The following is a 19987-nucleotide window of genomic DNA, read 5'->3' as shown; positions in this document are numbered from 1 at the left end:
TTCACACATTTGTTCACAAAACATGATGTAAATTTTTTTTTCAAATAAAAAACGAAAGGGCGAGTCTCTGCTACTACGCAGCGTAAAAAAACTTATCGATGATATATTTGACATGTGTCAAGTCAGTTTTTATTTTCATGTTTTTGTGCAAAGGGTTTGATGAGATGAAACGCTTACCCTCTTGGAAAGATTCCAATTGCATCAAATAAACAGTTTACCGGGATCACTAACCGGCGCGCTGCTTGACAGCGGTGCCTTTGTGCATCCTGTGTTCTTTGTTTGGTGTGTATTTTTGGAATAATATATTCGCAACGCCGACTGTATGTGATATTGTGTGGTGTCGCTAAAATGGAGACAACGCAAGTGGAGAGTGAAATAAAGCAGGAGATGGATGATAGCGGCTGTATCCAGGACGGTTAGTATGTTTACATTTGTTTATTTTGTTAGGTAAATGAATATGCAATTTCGATGGTGCATCGACGCAACGCAGGGTGGCGGGGGACGTCGACGCTTTGTCCTTACTCCTTATAATTAGTTAAAATCAATACAGATCTCTGAGTGCATCGTACGTACGATATCTATACCGAATGACGAGGGCGTCCTAACTTGTATATCGAATTTTTAACGAATTTATAGCATGTTGCAGGACTTATGACTTTTTTGCATCTATCCATCTATGTATGTTTAGTAAACACTAGCTATCTTACTCTGGCTTTGTCTGGGATTAGTCAAAAATGCATCATGGACCAATTCTGATTGTAAACTGTGTGAAAAATATCATTTAGATTTAGTTAGCTATTTTTGTGAGAAACATACATTTGAAAGTTAAGTTGAAATTCTACTGCCTAGACATCTATACTGTAATAATTTATTTATCATTTTTTATTTATAGGTAAACTTATAATTCAGATAATTTGAAAATTACAATCCAGCAACATAATTTCTTAATTTTTAATAAAGCATTTCTTTCTGTTATACTACATAATATACAGTGTGTCCCACCATCGGTATTCTAAGCTCAAAGGTTATAGTTTTACATACGCTGAATACGTAAAAAATACTTATAAAATTTCAGATGCATTTTTTTTTTCAAATAGATGAATTCTTAAAACTTTTTTTATACACCTCTAACAAGCAACCCGCCCAACTTTGCTACCTGCAGGTGAGCTATCTTTAAAGATTATGTTTTCATAGACAAAATGCTCACATTAGCCAAGCGTTATATGCTGGCTGCGCAAAGCTAGAGAGTAGAAAACATGAATTTTATGGAAAAATTTGGCGTAACTTTGTTGTTTAAGTATTTTTAAGTGATCAGTGTATGCAAGACTACAATTTCATTCGTGCTTAGTATACCAATAGTGGGACACCCTGTATACTTTAACTAACTATGTAAGGATTACTATTATTATTAATTAGGGACATGAAAAATAGATTTTGTCTGTTTTATCAGACCTGTCTGATATGCTCACTAAAATTCATGAATATCTATAATATAAAAATGAATCGCAAAATGTGTTGGTAAGCTCATAACTCGAGAACAACTGAACCGATTTCGTTAATTCTTTTTTTATTTCATTAGTACGAGGATGGTTCTTATGGAGAGAAAACGTAAAAACTAAAAATGTACCACGGGCGAAGCCGGGGCGGGCCGCTAGTATCTAATAGATATAAAAATTAAAAACTAATTAACTTGTTCTTTTACAGATATGTCACTATACAAAAATGGTTATCAACGAGTCAATTTATTAGATCTCTCTGATGATGTGCTACTCTATATCTTAAAGTTATGCACGCCTCGCGATTTGAAGGCACTTGGATTGTAAGTATTTTAAATATTATCATAGTAGCTAGGCTCAAATAACAATAATAATAGTAAAAAAAAACTAAAAGACACGCTTTTTTATAGAAAACCGAACTAAAAAATAGAAAATTTTATCAAATTAGTGTATTGTCATCGGTCCTCAATAAATCTACAAAGTTTGAACGAAATCTGGCCGTTTAAAGTGGGTCAAAATCGCGCCCAAAGAAGTCGGTTACAAACAAACATACAAGTGAAGCTAATAAAAAGCGTGTAATAAAAGACAAAAGGCAATCGTTAGATCTAGACCTAGATTAGACCTAAATTTCTAAATCTAGAAATTTAAATGGCACTACACAGTAGTCACCAACTTTCATATAGGAAAAGAATCATCAAAATAGGTTTTATTTCGTGAATACATGCTCTTAATCTCAAAAATTATTGTCAATATAATGAAATCAAACATTAATTTAGTGCACATAGGCAATGTATATGCATGGGCGTGCACAGAGTTTTTGGACAGGGTAGGCAGAAATATTGCAATGATAATAAGTCATAAAAACTAATATGTATTTCATATTGCAGTACTGATATTTGATTGGAGATACATAGTAGGTATTTCCGCAAAATAATGGAAAACATATCACGAACATAGGTCATATTATCTATAAAATAATTGTCATAGCAGGTATGATATCCTAACTAGTATTCTATATTATGTAATTGATGATAACTTTACCTTTGTGTATTACAAATTCCGGTATAGATCCATTTATAGATCGGCCTTTTTCCTATCACTCTCTGTTTGATAAAAGTTTATTCATAAAACAAAAATAAGAATTTTTCGTTAAATTAGGTATGCCTTATTATCTTACAAAATACACTGATGATATACATAATCTATTTAGTTACTCTCAAAACACTTCACTTACAAATTGTCGTAGTAAACATTATTAATTTTCTCAAAAAACAAATTTAACCTCAAAGTAAACGTTTGTTATTTCCAAAACAAAACAAACGAATAATGATACTATTTGCAGATGGTCTTTACCGCTACAAAATTGTATACATTATCACACTTCTTAAATTGGTCGCATTACGCATAACTTCAGTTTCGACTTTCGATGTAGTTCCGAATTCGGTTCGTACTTCGTACCTAATTCGTATATCTTCGTAAAAAGACACTGCCTACCTTGTGTGTTTGTGTGCGTGGTTTTATTACATCAGTGTGCCGTGTTTATAGGCACGCACACATATAAAATATGCGTAGACACGCAGAGCACACATATAAAAACTTAGACACGGATAGTTTGTGTCTTTGCCGTCCCGTGACGTACTGGGTCCTGTGGCGGCGCTAGTGCAGCGCATGAATAGTGACTTGAGCCGAGCCGGTGTTATAGAAATTAGATAATAATGCTACCAAAATACCGATAGATGGATCTAATATATATTGCACGCCTCATAAGCGAAGCGTTGAGGTGGGTACTACTGTCACTTCGCGCAAAACATCTGATTTTTCAAACTTAAAATGTCTTTATGTATCATACATTGCACTTGTAAGATAATACATACACACACATATTAAGAAAAAACACTATTTTTAACGTTCATGATATTTTTGTTGTCATTTTTGTTATTTAAACTAGTTAAAAAACAGTTTAAAAAAGTTCTGTCTTGGACGTCCGTGTGTCTGTATGTGCGGATCCTTTTTCTTGTTAACACGATTGCGACCGAAATACTTTACTAATCGAGTCTTTTTTTTTCTCTTACGCTTGAGTATGCTCAGGAATAGAACCCTTTCATTTTTCAGGGTCTGATACGATGTGGTTTAATTGTTATTAAATAAACAAAAATAATAATTAATAAATATTTATTAAAAAAAAATTATGAGGCGTGCACTTTTGGATTTTCCAAATTATTTGAAATATATTTTTATTTCATAACTACATTGCGCAATTAATAAAATTTAATGACGCTGTGAATTTCATTTATGCATATTAAATATTGATCAGAGTTTGGTAAATGGTAGGGTAGGCAGTGTCTTTATGTCTTTATGGAATGCACGCCACTGTGTATATATGTATTATTATTAATTATAATATTTGGCACTTGCGAAAAGCTTTGATATGCGATTTTATAAATTTTTTTGTAAATATATCTATGTATGATAGGTCTGGGGATAGGTTGTAATCTTACTATATAAAAGAAACATGGGGCCACGCCTTTTTTCATTTATGTAGAGCATTTTAATGCTGTAAAACATTAGATAAGTTGTAAAATTCCATTTCTTCTCTATGGAAACTGCTTTTCAAATTGGCGGTAAATATAAAAATGTTGGGGTTTCTTAAAAAGGTCTAATTGAATGAATAAATGTTTCTGTATAAGTACGCGTAAATATATTTAATTTATAATTATAACTACATACAAATGAAACAACAATGAAACTTTCAGCACATGCGCTCGTCTAGGCAGCCTAGTTCTCGAACGTTCTCTATGGAAGCACGTGGATGCTCGCTCGGAGAGGTTCAGCGCGGAACGGTTGCAGTGGTATCTAACGCACACATTACATGATGAAACACAAGAGCTTATGATCACTGGGCATGCGCAGGCGTGTGTTGGGTGAGTAGAATATAGGTAGAGATAAAGAAACATATAGATACGATATAGTGAAGATACAGGTACAGGTACATGTATAGATACAATCATACAGGTGTAGTCACAGTTACAGGTGCAGGTGTAGATACATGTAGAGATGTAGATGCATTCGTAAGAAAGATTCATAGATCTTGAGTGGAGATATAGATACAGGTGTAGGTATAGAATCAGATGAAAAGATGAAACAAAATATAGGTACAGGTATTAGTATGGTACAATATGTATAGAATACATTCATATTCAGAAACAGATATATTTTAAAATACAGATATATGTAGATACAGAAATAATTACAGATAGTGATAGATGTACAAATACAGGCACAGGTAAACAGAAATACAGGTGCACGTGTATATCCAGATACGGATACAGATACAAATTCTTTAATTGCGTAAAACATAAATTCAGTACTATTTAATTGTTATCATACATTTTTTTGCTATAGGTACATAAATAGTAGCTTTAGCAATTCATTTTATTCATTTAATAATTAATATCCGACTCTGAAATATATATTCAACTAAGCTTGATCATTGAGGTACTATTCATTTTTAAATTTAATTAACTTATTACGATTTATTTATTCATTTATTACACTTTATTGTGGTGCCAAAATAAAAACAATGCAAATAAAACTTATTGTAAAATTATTAATTTTAGCTGCATGGGACTCGTCAACACTTCACGTCACATCGCCGACGAAGACTACAAGACGATCGAACCTGATATTGACCCGCCGAATAATGCTGCGGGGACTAGTGGTAATTTGGACAATAATATATTTTTAATAGATAAAAAAATAATTATAAATTTTGTAAAAATAATTTAAAGAAAAAAAAATCTATCCCAGCAATTTCTTCGTGTGGACACCTTATTTTCTTAAATATACGTTGCTATATAATTTTTATTTATTTTAAATATGTATAATTTTTCAAATATTTATAAATTGCATTTAATGCTATACATTTGAATAAAAAACTTTTTAAAACATTTTAAATGGATTGAATTCATATTATAATATTCTAGCTTTCGGCCCGCGGCTTCGCCTGCTTTGTCTAAAGCCTTTAAAATTACAGGGTGTCCCACTGTTGGTATACTAAGCTCAAAGGAGGTTATAGTTTTGCATACGCTGAGTACGTAAAAAATACTTATAAAATTCCAGACACATTTTTTTTTCAAATATATGAATTCTTAAAACTCTATGTGTACACCCATAACAAGCAACCCGCCCAACTTTGCCACCAGCACGTGACGTTTAAGATTATGTTTTCATAGACAAAATGGTCACATTTGAGAAGCGGTATATGCCGTTTTTTAAGTATTTTTTACTTGATCAGTGTATGCAAAACTATAAGTCCCTTCGCGCTTAGTATACCAATAGTGGGCCACCCTGTATATATCTTCCTCGAGAATCACTCTTATCTAGTTTAAAAAACCGCATCAAAATCCGTTGCGTAGTTATAAAGATTTAACCACACATAAGGACATAGAGATATAGGGACAGAGGAAGCGACTTTGTTTTATCTAGTAGTATGGAGTGATTAATAATGTATATAATAATTATTTTTATTCTCTTGATCAGGTAACAAAATAGCGGAAGACCACATATCTGTGATGCGCGAATTGCCTCGCCAGGTGAGGCGGTTCCACGCGAGGCACATGATCAACCCGCGTGTTGTCTGTTTGTCACGGTATGTTGTATATCTATTTATTATTTATTTATTTATTTATGATAAGGTACCTTACAGCTAGTGATACAATTTTTGAGATGAATAAATACTAAGCTACGCCAATTAAAAGGTACACCAATAGGTAGTAAAAATAATATACGTATGTGAACAAAGACTAGTATAAGAATTTTACAAATATAATAATCTATACTAATATTCTAAAGCTGAAGAGTTTGTTTGTTTGAACCCGCTAATCTCAGGTATAACTGGTCCGATTTGAAAAAATATTTCCGTGTTAGATAGCCCATTTATCGAGGATGGCTATAGGCTATAATTTATATCATCACGCTAAGACCTGTTGCTATCGAGCAGAGCAATGAGGGTAATACCGCGGGGCACAGCTGGTATAACATAGGTTGTATGTGAATTTTTGACCGATATTTTTTCTGTTTTTGTTGAAATAATTCTTAGAGTCAGGCAAGTTCTTGTGTGTAAATCAGTGCATTTTAGAACGATTTTTTTTTGTTCTTTTCGGAGTTTTTTTGTTGTTTTTGCTGAAATAAATACGTTAGGCAAATTTTTGTGCGTAAAGCTGAGTATTATTTTGTCTTGTAAATGTTGTTTTTTTTTCAAAAAAATGAAATTGTCCGCCAAGCCGCTCTTTCTACAATGTGGATGCATTTATTTTCTTCATACCACAAAAAAAGTAAAAAAAATCACTTTATACCAAAAAAACAAAGAATTTTTACACGAAATCTTCCTCATTATAACAAAAAAAAAAACGTATTTTTATATGTCATAATACCCATTTAAAAAAAAATTACAAATTTTTCCTATTTTTTCACACTTTCAGCATACAAGGTTGTCCCGCGTGGGGCGACGACCGTGACGCGGGTCGCGCCGGGCCGCAAGCTTGTATCGGGCCACTGTTCACACTAACACCCGATATATTGAAGCAGATGGGGGTAGTCTGCCCCAATCTGACCACCCTGTATTTGGAGCACTGCAATGTTAATTGCAATTTTGTGAGTATATACACTACGGAGTTAATAATGACACTTTTGACGTGACAACGTCTTATAATTCGATAGAGCCGGCTGTACGCACGAAAAAACATGACTCATGCGGCGTTACCTCGCTCTGAGGCGTTCCATGTAAGGCTTGAAGTGCAAGCGAGAGCGCGGAACGAGCGACAAAGAAGCACAATCGGCCGTTGTCACGTTCAACTATCGTCAGTAAACAGACTTTACAGACAACCAATTTCTTTTTAAACTATAACTATAACTGTAACTATCACTATCGCATTCACTATCACTAACACTATCACCATTTCTAACGCCATCGCTATCACTATCACTGCCGCTATCACTATTATTACCGCTTTCATTATCACTACCACTACCGCTGTGTGCCGAGCACACGTGCCAGAATTGAAACTTCTTTGGCAAGATTCAAAGATACCAAAATCGTCGCCATACTTCATGACGTGACGGTATTGCCATGACGCGACCTTGAAATTTTAATCTAAACGCGACTAAAGAAGTTTCATTTCAAAAAAGGATTACAATATTAATTATTGATTTTTATGTTCCTGTAAAAAAGAAAAATGGTTAAAAAACCAAATTCATATAAAATATTGTTTTCAGATCAGCCTGAGCCAGTTTCCTCGATCAATAAAGAAACTATCACTACGCGGGACTAGGTTCTTCAATCTATTAATAGATAGATCTTTCTTGAGCAACATCAGCGAACATTTGCCGGTTTTGGAGGTACGTATGGACGGTTAGACAAAAAATAAGAGAGCGTGTGTGTCGAGCACACGTGTCAGAAGTGAAACTTCCTTGTAAAAGATACAAAGACCAAAATCGTCGCCTTACTCCATGACGTGACGGGATCGTCGTGACGCGACCTTGAAATTTTACTCTCAACGCGCCTAGAGAAGTTTTCGACGATCTTTTAAAGAAGTTTTACTTCTGAAACGTGTGCTCGGCACACAGGCTTTTTTTTTCTTATCGTACAGTATTTATCATTATTACTCTTACATATTTTTAAACGAAAATATTATCTTTCAGTACTTAGACGTATCCGAATGCGAGTGGATGGAACCGTCTTCCCTGTTACCTCTATCGAAGCACACGACACTAACTCACCTAATAGTGAGGGAGTGCTACCGACTCACCGAGTTTGTCGCTTACGCGTCGCTAACCACCAGATACGGTTTCAGGAATCTTAAGGTAAGTCACTAACGTGCCCGTAATATATCAAGGTTAGTCACTAACGTCCGCGTAATATCCCAAGGTTAGTCACTAACGTCCGCGTAATATACCAAGGTTAGTCACTAACATCCGCGTAATATCCCACGGTTAGTCACTAATGTCCGCGTAATATCCCATGGTTAGTCACTAACGTCCGCGTAATATACCATGGTTAGTCACTAACATCAGCGTAATATCCCATGGTTAGTCACTAACGTCCGCATAATATCCCAAGGTTAGTAACTAACGCCGGCTTATTATCCCAATGTTGGTCACTAACATCCGCTTATTATCCCAATGTTGGTCACTAACATCAGCTTATATACCAAGGTTAGTCACTAATGTCCGCGTAATATCTCATGGTTAGTCACTAACGTTCGCGTAATACATCATGGTTAGTCACCAACGTCCGCGTAATATATCATGGTTAGTCACCAACGTCCGCGTTATATCCCAAGGTTAGTCACTTATTTCTGCGTAATATCCCATGGTTAATCACTAACGTCTGTTTAATATCCCATGCTTAGTCAATAACGTGTGCGTAATATGGGTGGAATCTCAACGTTAGTCACTAATGTTAAAGCTGCCTCTATCGTATATGAGTGCCCACCATGTGCCAGAATCGACTTTTGTACCAATTATGACACCGCACAGGTGATAGACATGCGCGGTTCGCCAGTCGGTGACTCGGAGGTGTCCGCGCTGGGCTGGCTGCCGGCGCTGTGCGAGCTGCGGCTGGCGGCCGCGCGCCGCCCGCGCACCGAGCGGCACGCGCACTACGCGGACGACGAGTGTGTGCGGCACGTGCGGCTGGACGACTGGGAGACACGGGTGAGTGGGGAGCGGGGAGTGGGTGTGTGGCCAAGTGGCGAGAGTGGGGAAGTCATATCTTTATATACAGGGTTACAGGTTAAGTCGACCTATTCCTGTTAAGAGCGTGTAGTAGGGGTCAAAACAAACTGATTTGATCTTATAATACCATATCCAAAAGTTAACCGTTGAAGAGTTATTGCAATTTTAATTTTTTTCTTGAAAATGCCACTTTATCTTCGCATTTAGCGTTTAATTTTTTATTTTACTTATTTGGTCTGGGTTTTTTTGAGTTTTTATGTAAAGGTTGAGTTAAACAATAATTCTCAGCAATAAAAATCCATATCGCTGCAAACAATTCAAAGAAATGGCTTTTAAACTAAAAATAATAACATGAAAGTAATTAAGTTAACTCGTTTTAAACAAAGATATTGAAAAAAATCTCTATGAAAATGTGTCTGCAGATGTTTTTAAAAACATGTGCATGTTCTAAGCTATGTAAAAAGGTATGATAACCTCAGGTAGCATTCGTAGATTCCAAGAAATAGGGGATAAACTTGGTATGGGTAAATAATTCTTAGAATAGCTCATTAACATCGGTCTAGTTATTATCTGCCTATGCGAACAATAAAGGGTTGTGCCGCGTGATTATGATGTCTCACTCACACGCTGCAACTATCTCGCTTCCACCTACTGGAGAGAGCGAACAAGGTGATGGACGAAGCTGTATGGGGCGAAGGATGTCGCTTTGTATTTTTTAGTCTGCTTATGTGATTCGTCCGTAGTAGATGCGATTTCTGTGCTCCTCTGTGTATTGACAACGCGACTTGGCTTTCTTTTTGGACTGATTTTCTTCCGATTCTGTGACCGTGGCTCGAAACTCGAAACTTTTGCTTGCGATTTGAATTTTCAACATGAGTTCGTATACTAACGAAGAATATGCTGACATTTTGATGTGTTACGGGTTTTGTCAAGGTGTATCTGCACATGCTCGTGCGGAATACATGACCCGCTATCCTGACCGCCATTCACCAGATGTTAGTGTCTTCGAAGGGACCTATCGTCGCCTTAGAGAAACCGGTTCGATTCTAAGACGACGAACAGACGTCGGTCGGCCATCTGTCCGGGATGAGGAAGACGAAGAGGAAAATGAAATTAAGCGATTTTTTCGAATGGATCCCACGACATCAACAAACATTGTTGCCTGAGAACTTGGTCTGTCTCAGTGGAAAGTATGGTTCACAATGAACACTTCAGGATATTACCCATATCACTACACGCCCGTGCACGTGATGGAAGAAGGAGATCCTTTAAGAAGACTAGATTTTTGTAGATTCATGTTGAATGCAGATCTGGAAAACCCCTCGTTTTTCAAAAAAAATGTATGGACAGATGAGTCCAAATTTGATACAGACGGTATCACAAACTACCATAACGCTCACTATTGGGCTCCGAAAGCACGTGCAATCCTAACAAGAAGATTCCAAAAAAATCACAAAGACGATTCAGTCTTAATGTGTGGATGGGGATAATTTCAAATAAATTAATTGGACCATACTTCCTTCCGGACAACCTAAATGGTGAAAATTATGAGACCTTTCTGCGCCAACATTTAAGCGACCAACTTGAAGACATACCCCTGACTTTGTTAAGAGAGAGAGAGAGTTAATGTGGTTCCAACATGATGGCTGCCCTGCACATTACAGAAGAAGTGTTAGAGAATGGTTAGACATCAACTATCCAAACAGATGGATCGGAAGAGGTGGGCCCATACCATGGCCGGCTAGAAGTCCAGACCTAACCCCCATGGACTTTTACGTATGAAGAGTCTGGTGTACAAAGAGCCGAACCCGATTCCATCTGTTGATATTTTACGACAAAAAATTATCGATGCAGCCAATAAGATAAGGAACCAATTAACAACTGGGGTAGTCAAGAGTTCTCTGCGGAAAAGGTTTCGAATATGTGTTCGCAATAGAGGAAGACATGTTGAGCAGGAACTGTAAAGTTTTTAAGAAAAATAAATTATGACAAAATTTATTCTGATGTTGTACTTTACTAACACTGTCCCATGTTTATCCCCGATTTCTTGGAATCTACGAATGCTACCTGAGGTTATCATACCTTTTTACATAGCTTAGAACATGCACATGTTTTTAAAAACATCTGCAGACACATTTTCATAGAGATTTTTTTCAATATCTTTGTTTAAAACGAGTTAACTTAATTACTTTCATGTTATTATTTTTAGTTTAAAAGCCATTTCTTTGAATTGTTTGCAGCGATATGGATTTTTATTGCTGAAAATTATTGTTTAACTCAACCTTTACATAAAAACTCAAAAAAACCCAGACCAAATAAGTAAAATAAAAAATTAAACGCTAAATGCGAAGATAAAGTGGCATTTTCATGAAAAAAATTAAAATTGCAATAACTCTTCAACGGTTAACTTTTGGATATGGTATTATGAGATCAAATCAGTTTGTTTTGACCCCTACTACACGCTCTTAACAGGAATAGGTCGACTTAACCTGTAACCCTGTATATACAGGGTGTCCCTCTGTTGGTATACTAAGCTCAAAGTGAAAGGAGGTTATAGTTTTGCATACGCTGAGTACGTAAAAAATATTTATAAAATTCTAGACGCATTTTTTTGTCAAATAGATGAATTCTTAAAACTCTATGTGTACACCCAAAACAAGCAACCCACCCAACTTTGCCACCAGCACGTGAGCTATCGTCTAAGATTATATTTTCATAAACAAAATGCTCACATTAGCGAAGCGGTACATGCCGGCTGCGCGAAGTTAGAGAAGAAAACATGGAATTTCAGGAAAAAATTAGCAAAATTTTTTTTGATGTAATTTTGTTGTTTAAGTATTTTTTACATGATCAGTGTATGCAAAACTACAAGTCCCTTCACGCTTAGTATACCAATAGTGGGACACCCTGTATATGTATACAGGTTGTATTTTTCCGTAAGTATTACAGATAACAAAAAACTTTAAACTGATATCGAAAGTACTTAACCTAATGAGTAAAATGGCGGTAATAAATTTTTAAAAATAAATCGAGAAATATCAAAAAAATTATCTTTAAACCCTCCCATACATTAAGTATGAAATATGAATATCCCATATACTAAATAATATGAAAGATTTTAGCTTTCTTTTTCTTTTTTTGGTTTTCTGCTTTAATTACTTCGCAAATGTGAAGTGGCATTTTCCACGCTTTTTCCGGACATTTTCACGCATTTTCCGGATATTTTCCGGGAATTTTTCGGGCATGTCCGGGCTTTTTCCGGGGATTTTCTAGGCAGAAATGAAGAACATGTATTTTTTTTAATACTAGGTGGTCCCCGCGGTTTCACCCGCATTGCTCGTTAATTTTTCAAATCGGACCAGCAGTTCCTGAGATTAGCGCGTTCAAACAAACTCTTCAGCTTTATAATATAAAGTAGCTCTATAGATTTATGATAGAAATGGTTCTTTTCTGATATATTACCATCAAAAAGGACAGGATTGCACGAAAAGACAGCTGTAGACTTAATGTCATGGTTTTTTCGGTTATACAGTGGGAGAATAGTGATTTTAACGAAAACAATGTAAGCTTTTTTTTATCAGATATTTTGAAGAGAGAATTTATGATGCAAAATTAATTGGATTAAAGTTTTTTGATATTATGTCCAAATAAGTTTAAAATTAATACATTTTTCCGATAGCAAAATACGTTTCTTTTTCACAGGAGCCAGAATACTTCCAAATGAAATCGAACCCGGAGCCAGAGGAAATGAACGAGGCGGTGCCAAGCACGTCTACGGCGCAGACATCCACTGAGCCTACGGAACCGTCCACGTCACAGAATGATGAAGAGGCGTAAGATTATTGTTTTATTTATTAGGATAAAATCCAATATACTAATATAATAATAATAACTAAATAAATTAATCTTCTTACAAAACAGCATAGAAAAAAAAATGTTGTGTGGTTTTATGAAACCACGGTAAAAGTGAAACTTAGGCACAAAATTATCGTATTTGTACGATAATTATCGTACGGTTTGACCGTCACGCGACATGCGCTACACAGACCAAAAAGTTTGAGACGATGTAATAAAAGTTTCACTTTAAAATCACATCACAATAGGTGCAAATAGACAGATAAATATGAAGTAAAATATTCTTAAATTGTGATTTCAAATTTTGTTACATTGTATTCACTTGATTATACTATTTTCGTATTTTTTTCAAATCGAATTCTTTGTGCTGCTCTAATCATCTTATTTTGCGTCAGTATCAACTGACGTCTTTCTTTTTAATTCATTATATACATTTTTTAAAAATCTCCTTTTAATACACAAAATTTGTTTCAGGACCCGTTTAGCGCGTCGAAACTCATTCATAAACATGGCACGACGTAGACTAAGCGCCATGCGTTCAGATGCAACTAGCGAAGACACAGACGAATCCTCCCCACCCAAAAAACGAAAATGTAACAACAATACACAAGGAATGGACGTTGATGAGGACAAAGAAGCCGAAAATCATACAAATGAAGATATTTCTGGGCACTTACAGATACCCAGTAACGTGATTGTCGTATCGGGTATAAGAAACCCAAGCGGCTGCAGGCTTCGTCAAGAACCTATATATTGTATATGTCCAGAACATAAAGATGTAGAAAAAACGGATAAATCTACGGAAACAGATAATATGGATCTATATAGACATTGTACGTGTGTTCATGGCGCGAAAGCTGGTGAAAGTTCGAAAGCGAAAGAAGATTCAGGAGCAAATAAAGATAGTGCGGAAGAAAATAGTAATAAAACAGAAGATAGTGATAAAAATGGTGATAAAAATGATGAAAATGAAGCTAAAAAAGACGATAAAGACAATAATACACAAGGTGGAGAGAAATACGTGCATTTTCGTAGAAATCAAGCGCCCGTTTTCATTAATTGTCCGCCAGGAGCAAGAGCTGAAGGTATTGCCAATTTACCTGGACCTTCCCATTCAGACAGACCGGATAACTCAAGGAATACAGATAATAAAGGCACTTACAAAGAGTTTATTAACGCTCTAACAGACTATTGGAAAGTCAGAGTCACACCGAACGTACTTAGCGCGGAAAATTCTAATAATGAAAGTACTGAAAATAATAACGAACCAAAAAATGATAGTGAAAATAATGATTCAGCTAGTACGTCTAATACAGTTGAAAAAGACGATTCCAAAGAAGATCCACAACCGTCTACAAGCAAAGAAGTAAAAGAAGAAAAAACAACAGATTCTACTGTTAAAACTGATGAAAAAACAGCGGAAAATAATCAAAATGTACCTGAAAATCAAAATGACACTAATAATGGTCAAGACGCAAACGCTCAAGGCCAGCCGAATAGACGAAGAGATGTACAATACATAGTGGAACCTAGACACCACGTGTTATATGTTAGCGTTGGTTCACAACTTAATACCTATAGATTTCCAAGAGATACTTTCGAAAATAGAAATTATTTCGAATCCCACGTCGATCCGAGTGCTCTAGTCACAGATTTTGCCATTCGAAGATTTGGAAGAGCAGATGGCGAAGATGTTAACTACGTGGTCAATTTTGGGCCAAACGGGCCGGTTATGATGGGCAATATGGCCAACTCGAGGCCAGATCGGTCCAATTTACAAGTGCTTTCCGTTACTGGGTATAGGAATATTACAGACAGGTCACTAATGCATTTAATAAGTGCGGCGCCTAATTTGAGATATATCAATTTTACTGATACAAATGTCACAGAGCAAGGCGTTGAAAGGTTCAAAGCTACGAGGCCGGAGTGTGAAGTCGTTTTTAGTAAATTCGTTGAGAAGAAGAACGGTTGAGGTTTTGTGTTGGGGAGGTCAAAAGTGGTGGAAGTTTTGTGTTGGGATGGTCAAAAGTGGTTTAAGTTTTGTGTTGGGGTGGTCAAAAGTGGCTGTTTCGTAATTGATCCAAAGGTGAACGACCTTCCTCTTAGACCGTCTTAGGTTTACCTTACATTAAATTGTTTTAAGGAAATATCAAACTACCCACTTTTGGTCTTTATGAGGATTAGGAAATTAAAAACATTTTTTTTGAAGTTTAATTTAAAAAATATGTTAGGTGTAGTGCCTGCTCATATAAATGTTTTTAAATAGTGATAATTAGTCAGTCATTAAAAATAAAACGTGTTTTATTTCAATGCGCAGATTTTGGTGTCACATAATTTATTTTTGAGTTAAAAAATCGTGAGACAAAGATAGCACTACGCGAAAGCATGTGCTGTCTCTTTCTAACGATAAAATAAATAGTCACATTTAGAAGTAAATATTTTTAAGGAAGAATGGAACACCCTGTATTGTAATATGTGATTTATGGAACACCCTGTAGTTGTTATATGTAGGGGTGCGAGTAAGAAAAATAATAAATTATAGATTTTTGTTTTTTTTTTTATTTACTGATTGGCATTTCTTTAATTATTTATTTAGTTTAAAAACTTGATAAAGTATTTAAATAATCTGTTATTTAATTTTTTCGATAGAAATGATAATGGTCGATGTTAGTAATCTTTGAAGAAATAAGAATTTTGACGTCTTGGTGTCATTTGGTGAAATAATAAATAAATGAAAACTTTGTGTAATAAATATATCCAATCTAAAAATAAAATTCCCGTGTCCCAATGTTAGTTACCATACTCCTCCGAAACGGCTGGACCGATTCTCATGAAATTTTTTGTGCATATCGGGTAGGTCTGAGAATCGACTAACATCTATTTTTCATACCCCTAAGTGATAAGAGTAAGGCAGAACAACGTCCACCGGGACCGCTAGTATTCATATAATATAAAATAGTGTAAGGAAATGTCAAACAGTGTGTTTTTCTCGCACAAAAGCATCTTGCCATAATTATTTTTATTACTATAAATGTATTCAGAATATGTTTTTGTTTTGGGCTATCACTAAGTACATACATAAAAATGTTAGAAATACACAAAAAGTACTATTTCCCTTATTATATGGGGTCTTTTTCCTTTTTTTAAATTTTTGTATGTGTAACATAACAAAAATTATTTTTATGATAGAGTGGGTCGTTTATGATAAGAATTAAGAGTCTTGTTTCGATACTACAGAAAAAAATAATATTTATTTTTTTATTTATAAAAAAATATTGGAAATAAAACACAGATTGTGATAGCCCTAATTCTGATATTTATGTTTTTCTATATTTCATAATTAAAATGAAAATATAATTATAATAATTAATAAGTATTAAAATTAATACAGTTTAATATAGTCAAGCATATTTATTTTTAATTTTAAGTTTTGGTGTAGTATGGAAATAAATATTAATTTTTGGTTAAGCATTTTTATTTACAATGGAAAGGAGATATTTTGTCTTTAAAAATATCCATGAAATGGATGAATTGAAACAAAAGAGCGTGTATACCGAGCACACGTGTCAGAAGTGAAACTTCACTGGCAAGATAATAACACGAAAATCGTCGCCCTACTCTATGAGTCACGTCGTGACGGTATTACCATGACGCGACTGAAATTTTACTCTCAACGCAGCTAAATAAGTTTCACTTCAAAAAAATCGAAATAACACCTTAAATAAGATAAAATCGTGAAATTATTGTATTGTAAATTCGAGTATAAAGGAGTCTGTAACATACAAACATACAGGTGAAGCTTATATGCGTGTTAAAATACCTATGCGACTTTTTTGCATATTTAAAAATATCTCCTTTCTATATTAAAGTGCTTTTAAATTTGTATATAAATGTAGGGTTTGGTACGCGTAGTCTTTTTATAATTTCAGGTACATGATATTTTTGGTTTTTCTCATATTATTTTTTTTGTAATAAACAAAATGTCAAATTTTTAAGTTGTTTCTGAACATTGAGTTACTATGTACTACGTACTAGAGAGGACATCGCTACTACACTATTTGTAACATGAGTTAGAGTCAATCGTCTTAAACCAATTGATTGGTTTTAATTGATAAGTTTATTCATATTTTTTTAATAAGATAAACAATATTTTTTTGTTACATTGATTGGTTTTAATTTATAAGTAATAAGAGGCAGAATATCTGCAAAGTGTATGACTCACTAGCCGCCCCGCGCCGCCGCGCTTGTCGCACAGATATAGTTCATGGTTTCCTCTCTATACGTAGTAATAATACCTCAATGACTTGGAGTCATTTTTTTTATTTTATCTGAGATTACAAAAAGACTAAACGAAGTATTTCTTGGTGTAAATAATAATTGTTTAAATTTAAACATACATATGTCACAAATAATATTTAATGTAAGGAAGGTAGTTTTATTATATTAATTTCAATTCTTGGTCTCAAGTAATTTTATGTTTTAGAAAATCCAAATTTGTTAGATCGCTATAATATGTATCTGTATACGTAAATGTGGGTAGTTACTGAAAATTATTATTTTTAACGTGATAACGTTTTTAAAATCGTTTTAGTCGGGTGACATGTTCAGAAACTTGTGTCACACCAAAACCTCACGAGCGCGATCGCAGGTATAACGAGAGAGAGACGGACCGATCTCCCGTCTCATCTCGAGCGCTGCCACCAATAAGACGTTATCACGTAAACATCTCGATCGTAAACCTACTTTACAAACAACCAATTTTTGATTAAACGTGCTAATCTAAATATGCTTATGCTTATCCAGACTTATCTCTGTACAAAGTTACATCCAGATATGATCAGCTGTTTTTGCGTAAAAGAGAAACATACATTCTACAAAACTTTTTATCATGAAAAGTTTAAAGTAGGATATTATACATTTTTAAATATTAATTTTCATAACTACCCTCAAATACAATATGAAAATGTTTAATACTTTTTAAATAGTAAATGAAAACAGTAGTTCAATCTTTCTATGTGTAGTAGATTTTCAATACAGCTTGTAGTATTTAATTTCAGCATAAATGGATATTTTTTTAGTATACGTTTCAGCTAATTAGCTATAATCAGCCGCTTAATTAAATGCCTTTAGGCAAGTAGTTAAATGCTAAAGATCAAAATCAATTATTTGAATATCAATTAATTTTATTAGTGGAAACAAACAACCTTTTAATAAAGTGACTAGGAGCTTAACTAAACGACTGATTAAGCTAAATAGCTGTGAAATACATACTAGAAAGTTATAATGTATGAATATGCTCTATCGGTACTCGGATAGGTACGCGATTAGAATCTCTATAATATACTACATAAGAGATGTAATCGCGTGCCATCGGGATACCGCTACCCACGGCGGTAGCGGATACCGCTCTCATCTGAATAGGTCTATAAATGGTTACAAACATACTTTTTTATCTACAAAGTAAAATGTATATCATGCATTATGATTGTCTCGACTTTTAAACGGAAAAAATCGGTGAAAGAATGCAAAAAAAATCTTTAAGGTTTTTTTCTGGTTCACTAGTTGATAAGCTATATCTAAATATATAACTCAAAGGTGACTCTGTATCAACGCACAGCCCAAACCACTGGACGGATCGTGATGAAATTTAGCATGCAGGTAGATGTTATGACGTAGGCATTCGCTAAGAAAGGATTTTGTTAAATTCTACCCCCAAGGGGTAAAAATCATCTTTCCAACACAGACGAAGCTGCGGGCAAACAGCTAAAATTCATCTTTCCCACGCAAGTGAAGCTGCGGGCAAACAGCTAGTTCAAGATATTGCCTTCTTTCACCGATTTAAAACAAATGTTCCAACAGTTGTATATCATATTATTTAGAGCTGATTTTTCAATCCTTGGTTATTTATCCGTCCAATAAAGTATTACACGAACATTTTAAAATGTCACGTAAACTGTCAAATACGGACAATTAGAATACCTTTTGAAATGGGAGCGTAATACGTTATTCGATGAATAAGTTTTAACCAAGGATTGAAAAATGAGCCCGTAATTTTATTATAATGTATATTGTATAGCTTTAATTTATCTTTTTATGAATAAAGATTATATGTGGAAATTGTTTTTTATTTCTATGAAAAATCCTACCTATTTTAAGAAAGTAACGACTAAATGGAATAACCTCCTTGGTTCAGTGGTTGACGCGTGAGCGTAGAACCGAGGCCCTGGGTTCGATTCCCGGTGGAGACGAAGAAAATGTCTCGGTCTGGTAGGACACAGAAGGCTGATCACTTACTTGTCCCTAAAGAAAATCGATCAGTTAAACAGATGTATGCATAATGCATCTGCCCCTTACCCCACTACGGGGACACGGGACTTCATTTCTTTATAGAAAAAAATCTATGATTTTCGAGTCATAATTTAGATTTTAGAACATGTTACTATAAAATATATTAGTTGGGCTGGGTTCTTATAGTAGGTACCTACTCCTTTCGATATTATTAGGTACCCTAATTGGCAATCTCGAACAGCAACAACATAAAATATTTTCTAATTGATTTTTAAAAATAATTGGCCGAGTTTAAATTTCGTCAGTCCTGAATAGAGTTTTAACAATGCTTGCTACTTTTGTGATTTTGTTTGCTTTAAATTATTTCACTGTTTATTGTGGCTATCCACCGGTAAGTATAAGAAACTAGCTGCGCTCCGCGGTTTCATCCGCGTGGCTCCGCTCCTGTTGGTCTGAGCCAAATTAATATATAGCCTTATAGCCTTCCTCGATAAATGGGCTATCTAACAACGAAAGAATTTTTCAAATCGGACCAGTAGTTCCTGAGATTAGCGCGTTCAAACAAACAAACTCTTCAGCTTTATAATATTAGTTTAGATTAGAATGTTTATAGG

The 19987-nt window shown here is 34.8% G+C and overlaps 1 protein-coding gene across 2 annotated transcripts; it reads left to right on the top strand.

Annotated features, from left to right (window-relative positions):
* Window positions 1-127: 127 nt before the first annotated feature.
* Window positions 128-19202, top strand: LOC149475049 (uncharacterized). Of its 2 annotated transcripts, XR_016318126.1 has the most exons (12): window positions 128-415; window positions 1705-1819; window positions 4250-4417; window positions 5114-5214; window positions 6036-6144; window positions 6977-7148; window positions 7770-7892; window positions 8196-8357; window positions 9033-9209; window positions 12933-13063; window positions 13560-18804; window positions 18849-19202. XR_016318126.1 is itself a non-coding variant. In XM_089713833.1 (11 exons), the coding sequence occupies exons 1-11, from the start codon at window positions 349-351 to the stop codon at window positions 15055-15057; spliced, it is 2823 nt and encodes a 940-aa protein (XP_089569959.1). In that variant the 5' UTR covers window positions 128-348; the 3' UTR covers window positions 15058-19202. The 2 variants fall into 2 exon arrangements, 1 of the variants encoding a protein (XP_089569959.1); XM_089713833.1 differs by having other exon boundaries at window positions 13560-19202.
* Window positions 19203-19987: the final 785 nt, after the last annotated feature.

This window comes from Colias philodice, chromosome 31 (assembly GCF_061535455.1).
Source record: "Colias philodice isolate Cphi_HAF_F1 chromosome 31, ilColPhil1 Martin Lab GWU primary, whole genome shotgun sequence".
In the NCBI taxonomy this organism is placed as follows: domain Eukaryota; kingdom Metazoa; phylum Arthropoda; class Insecta; order Lepidoptera; family Pieridae; genus Colias; species Colias philodice.
Note: the sequence above shows the minus strand (reverse complement) of the source record. Positions and strands in the feature narration are given on the sequence as shown.